Consider the following 6,243-nt stretch of genomic DNA (forward strand, 5'->3'; position numbering starts at 1 on the left):
GAAATTCCTTGTCTTGGAACTTCTTTTTCAAATCAAAGCTTAGACAACCTTGAGTGATTTTGACAAACTCCTTTTCGGGCAAAAGTACAAAACATTTACTTCTTACTGTTTTGAACCTTTGAAGGAAACCTTCTGCCCATTCGTTTGGCATTTGACGTAGATTCGCCAAATCGGCCAAAATAACTTCGAACTCGGTCTTATAAAACTGAGCGTGGAACAATTGCTCCAATTGTTGCCATGTTTGAACAGAGTTCGCTGAGAAATTGATGAACCAGGAGAAAGCTACTCCTGTTAATAAATTAGGGAACAACCGCATTTTATGGTAATCAGTTACGTCACCACTTTGCAGTGTGAATCGCCCTATGTGTTCTAGTGTAGACACCTCTCCTAAACCGGTAAACAGTGAGAATTCTGGTACTTTATACCCTCTAGGCCATGGATATGCTTGGTCTTCCCAATCAGGCTATGATTTTGTGTAAGTCGGCCTAATGACAGGACGTACTCCAAAAGTCATCTGGTCCTGTACGATTTCCATAATCTGATTCCTCAACATGACATTGAGGTCATATGAAATTCCTACAGGTTGGTTGACCGATTGATTTGCTCGAGGCCTGATGTTTGGTCCTTGGTTGACAACAAAGTTGTCATGATTTGGATCATTGCTACAATTAGCCTGAACATTTATTCCGTCATTAACACGTGGGGTATTCTGCCCATTATTTAGGACATTATCTCTTACATTTAGCTTACCCCCCAAGTTAAATGTACCAATGCCACTATTCTGATTTGATATTACACCACCCCCTTGTTTGAAGTAGAGGGATCAAAAGGTGGTTCTACCCCTTGATTTAAACTTAGGACTGGGGGATTATGTCCCACAATTGTCCTAGTTTGAAAATGGTTTACAAGAGGCACCACTGGCTGACAAATTTGGCCTACTAACTTATTCATTATTTTGTTCAAAGTATTCAATTGTTTGGCCATGTTGTTAAAATGTGCATTCTTATTCTGGGTAAATCTTTCCATATTATGAATATTTCGTAGATTTACCTGTTCAACATCTTGTGTGAGTTCTCCGAGTAATGCACGCATGGTTCGAGGGCTCAACTCTGTCATTGGTTCGTAACGACTATGATTGCTCTGATTCTGTCCATCTGTTCGTGGAGAGCTATGCTGTTCCTCATATCGCTCGATCACAGACTGGACTCCTCCCTGACTTGCTGCTTCCTTATCGGATTTCTGAGACATATTGTTTCACCTTTTGTATCTTCAACGCCAAACACCAATGTCCCACCAGGCATGCCAAATTGTTTCGCGCAGGTAGTCGCTAACAATTAAAAAGGGATCAGATGATTATGTAAGGAACAAATCTCTTGAGACAAAGTCTCAAAAAGGGGTATTTTATTGGCGATGATTTTACAATTGGAACTAAACAGAATGTCTCCAAGGGGCGCAAGCACACGAGTACTGAAAAGAAATGTTTAAGTCTAAACTAAGAAATTGAAATTACATATTCTCTGTTTGAGAATGTTTGATTCGAAGTCTTTTGCACCTCTATGTCTTTTCTTTCTTTTATATTCCCTTGATGATTTCTTCGTGATCAACCGCTTAGAAACTGCTTAATTGCTTTATAACTGCCCACTTTCTTCATGGTGGCCAACTTATCGTGGAATTGTCGTCTCTAATTGCTGCCACTACTCTTTGTCGTTCAACCTTCTTCAACTGAACTCCTTGAATCGTGGAATGTGATAAGATTACTCAATAACTGATTCGATAACTGCACTTTTGGATAACCATAACATCTTATATTTGCTAAGATCTTGGGCGATTCGAAGGTTTGGGCGAGAACGGGGTCATGACTCTGGACGACTGGAAGGCACTTCATTCGCTCAGATCTTGGGAGTCTTGCAAGTTTGGGGCGACGGTGTTACCGCGTTCTTGAGCTTTCGCTGCATTCATTAATAACCCTATTTGGACCTTAATCCTGAATTGCCCAATTGGGCTTCATTCTTTGGGCTATTCGATTTGGGCTGCACTTTTAGCATGTCAACAGATACAAAATTAAATATATAAAAAATAACAATAATTCTAGGAGTCCTATCAAACTCTAATGCAAATAGAAACATTACTGTAATAGGATGTGGGTCTCAAAAATAAGAGAAGTTATGAAGAAGATGATGAGAAAAACAAGCATTGTCAATAAATTTCAAGCGAAGCATAGAAGGATCTACCCAACACGTTAACTCTATAGTAGGTGAAAATATTCAATGAGATCTTAGAAAGAAAAAACAGTACCTCATGAATATAGTAAGAGAGTCACGGTATTATTTATAAGAAAGGAGATATTAAAATGGTATAAACTATAGTGACATGAAGCTAATGAGTAATACTCTTCAGATTATGAGGGTTGATTGAAGATTGAAGATATATCAAGGAAAAATTCAAAGGTCTATTAGAACCAATTCGTTCATATTAGGGAGATCTATTTAGGAAGTCACTTACCTACTTAAGAGGAAAAACTAGACAATCTATATATTAAGGGTGTGTTTGAGCCACATTTTTTTTAAAGAATATATTTTAGAATAATAGATTGATGAAGAATGAATGGTTAAAAAGAAGGAAAATTTTTTAATTTGTGTGTAATATTATTTTAAAGAAGAATATGTGGTCAAAAATAAGAGAGAGAAAAATGTATTTTAGAAAAAAAGGGAATCAAACACCCCCCTAAGATTGTACTCAAGGCCTTTCTCTTTTTGCTTTATTTATGGATGAGCTTACAAGATACATCTAATCATGGAGACGTCATATGAATATTCGTTCTGTATTACATAGTTTTCACAGAAGACAGTAAAAGCTTAATAAATTGCAAGTTAAATCTTTAGAGGGACACTTCAAAACTACAAGTTTTAGCTTCAGTAAAGGTACAACAAATATACATATATTCCAAAGACTAATTGTTTTGAGTATTTAGTTTCTGTCATTGATAAAGGAGGACTTGGAAAAAATTTATTGTGTTAGGATTAAAGAGGGTTGAACAGAATAAGGAACTAATATAAGAATTCCACATAATCACAAGATAAATACCAAGTTAAAAAGTAAGTTCTGCAGAATGTTCTTAAACTAACTACAATTTATAGAATTGAATATTAGGTTGTTAAATTACAAAAAATAAACAATATGAACGTAGGGTAAATAAGGATGTTAAGATGGACCCATGACCATACTAGAACTAAAATAGGAAACGAATATATAAACCAAGAAGTAGATGATTGGCTAATTAACAATAAATTAAGGGAATGATGACTTGCATGTTGGGTAATGTCATCCGTGCCTAATAAACGATGTGATCCTGGACAAACAAGTTATTAGAGTAGATAAACCTAAATCGACATGATCTAAAGTAATAGGAAAATGCTTGATCTCGTTGGACCTTCAAGAAAATATATAATTTAGAAATAAAATAATGGTGAAAAAGGATTCAGGTAGCTACATTATTAGGAACAGAGGCCTAGGTGGTGGTGGTTATTGTATGGGGTTTAGGGAGTCAGTGTTGAACATTTTTTAAGAAAATAGAACATTACAATTACATAAGTCAAATATGATGGCATGATAATTATAAGCTTAGGAAAAATTCCTTCCAATAAATATAGCATTTCAAAGCATGTAGTTCAGCATATATGGGTCCCGTTGAACATGATTCCTCTTGCATTAAGAAGCTGAGTCCAACTATCTCTAACTTTATTACAAACTCAAAACCACATACGATAGGCAAAATATCTAAAAATTGAATTCAAAAGAAGAAAACACGGGACCAAAAAGATCTGTGAATTAGAAAATGAATTTCCTCGTTATTTTTTGGTGCTGGATCTACTTTTTTTAAAAATATTTTGAGTTGATAAAAATGGCAGAGAAAACATTCACATCATAATTATCTGACAAATATACTAAGATTTAGAAAGTTTCTGGAATTCAAGCATTAAATGGACTTGTGATATAGTTTCTAAAGGTTTGAATGTAACACAAAAAGCAGTGAAATAAATATGTCAACTTGTTTTTCCTCTTATCCACCCATGATTGTTTGGATAGAGTTTTGCCTTAAGCCTTGCCAAACAGTTGAGTTTCCGAATAAAACCTTTTCCATCACAAACAATCTCAGATTCAAAACTATTACAAACTTACATCTCTTGTGGTGGTCTTGTGCAAGGAATAAACAGCATTAGAAGCCACCTGATACATTGAGAATTTGAGGAGAACTAAAACCACTTTAAGCAAACATAACTAAAGTCTAAAGACTGGGATACGAACAAACCATAGTTCAGTTAATGAATATACCTTCAAAGCCACTAAAAGGAAATCCATGTCGGCACCTTTCCTCCTTGTACCAAATGGAGGATTCATTACTACTGTATCAACAATTCGATCTATGCAGAAGTTAAGAGCATTAATCAACATTTAAGCTCTTCTCTCCATCCAGATATACAATTATAAAAAGACATACACAAGCCACATTTTCTCAATATACAAAATTTGTACAATGTTGCATGTCCTTGTTATAGGGAACACTGAGTGATTATTCTTCTAATACTATCAATTAGCACAATGTTGCATGTCCTTGTTATAGGGAACACTGAGTGATTATTCTTCTAATACTATCTTTCTCTTAATTTATTTATCACATTTGCAGAAATATAAATCTTTTTTATATTTTTATTTTTATTTTGCGTTTGGAATGACAACAGGAAAAGAGCTACCTCGCCATTTTAAGTTCTTGATATCGCAGTGTACGAAGTCCATGTCTAGCTGCAAGTGCAATTCATCGAGAACCAATTATGAAAGATAAAAAACTTAACATCAAAGCTTCCGGAGAAAAAAGCATGCAAGTCTAAGAAAAATGCGTACATCAAGATCGTCGGCATTTGAGGATGCAATTTCAAGAGATTCTGTATCAATGTCAAGCCCAATAACATGGCTGGTCAAACCAAACAAGCATTGTTAACTCTCAGAATTCGCACTTGAATAAATACCTTTGGTATGCATCGAAGTTGGATAACATAAACAGATCAATCAAGCAGCAGTTTATAAAAGGGAAACTAAGTACTCACTCAGCCCCTAAGAGAGCAGCTGCAAGTCCTAATGTACCACACCCACAACCAAAATCAGCGACCACCTTATTTTCAACATCCCGGAACGAATTCTCAGCCTAAATGAATGCTTAAAATACACATAATTAAAACCTCAAAAAGAATTACAAAATTCATTTCATTTCTCATCAGAAAATCACATTTAATAATAACATAAAAAATTAAGGAAAATGGTATCTCCGAAAAGTAGAACATAAAGAGACGAATGGAATATAGAAAACTACAGTGTACAGCAATCGAGATGCAATATGGGGCCCAGTTGGATATTGTTCCAATTCAATCTGTTGCAGCATCAGAATCATTCGCTTTAGTGACGATAAAGAATAGGGAGTAGAAATAATAAGAAATAACAACAAACCCCATTCACAAACACATATCCATGGAGAGGAAAACCTTAGGGTTCTCGAACTGGTCAAGAGACCCAAGAAGACCTTCTAACTGCTTCAGCTTCATCTTGAGAGGCTTAAGTGCGTGGGGGTCTGAATGGGAATGATGAAGAATAAAAGGAAAGCTAATCTTTACTAATTTCTGAGTTCACTTCCTTTTTCATTTTTCCTTTTTTTTTTTTTTTTTTTTTTTTTTTTTTTTTTTTTTTTTTTTTTTTTTTGGGCGGTGAGCACTTCATAGTTGAAAATATGGTTTTTCTTCTTTCTTTTTTTTATTTTATTTTTTATTATTATTATTATTTTATTTTTTTTAATACAATACATTTGTAATAACACCACTAGCCGATGAAAGTGTATAAAATATTTGTAATCATTGCTTCCAAAATAATTAAAATATTTTATGTTGATTCATTAGTGAATTCTGTACTTCGATAATAAAACAAAAAAAAAAAAAATGCATAGCGGTGATGTTACTAGAGAAATCATGTTTCTTGAAAGAACTAGATGGAAGTATGAGAAGAATATTTTTTTCATTGCAACATGAGAATCGTATACACTTGTCAACATTTGTGTGTGTGTGTGTGTGTATATAAGTTTGCTATCATTTTATACGATCAATTTTGAAAATTAAGGGTGTGTTCTCTTTTTCATTTTCGGCTCGTTTTCTATTTTCGATTTTCTAAAATGATGAAAACATGTTCTCTTTCACGTTTTCG

At 34.3% G+C, this 6,243-nt stretch overlaps 1 protein-coding gene across 1 annotated transcript in view; it reads right to left on the reverse strand.

Moving 5' to 3' along the window:
• The window catches only part of LOC111366139 (methyltransferase-like protein 5), a 16,551-nt gene extending 10,875 nt beyond the window's left edge, over positions 1-5,676 (reverse strand). The window contains exons 1-7 of the mRNA XM_022986822.1: positions 5,535-5,676; positions 5,366-5,422; positions 5,103-5,200; positions 4,900-4,969; positions 4,752-4,800; positions 4,333-4,421; positions 4,180-4,227 (exon numbers count right to left, since the gene is read on the reverse strand). Coding sequence (XP_022842590.1) covers positions 4,180-4,227; positions 4,333-4,421; positions 4,752-4,800; positions 4,900-4,969; positions 5,103-5,200; positions 5,366-5,422; positions 5,535-5,594 — 471 coding nt within the window. The 5' untranslated portion in view covers positions 5,595-5,676. The remainder of the gene's footprint in view (positions 1-4,179; positions 4,228-4,332; positions 4,422-4,751; positions 4,801-4,899; positions 4,970-5,102; positions 5,201-5,365; positions 5,423-5,534) is intronic.
• Between the last annotated feature and the right edge of the window lie 567 nt (positions 5,677-6,243).

The sequence above is a fragment of the Olea europaea genome, chromosome 17, assembly GCF_002742605.1.
Source record: "Olea europaea var. sylvestris chromosome 17, O_europaea_v1, whole genome shotgun sequence".
In the NCBI taxonomy this organism is placed as follows: Eukaryota; Viridiplantae; Streptophyta; class Magnoliopsida; order Lamiales; family Oleaceae; genus Olea; species Olea europaea.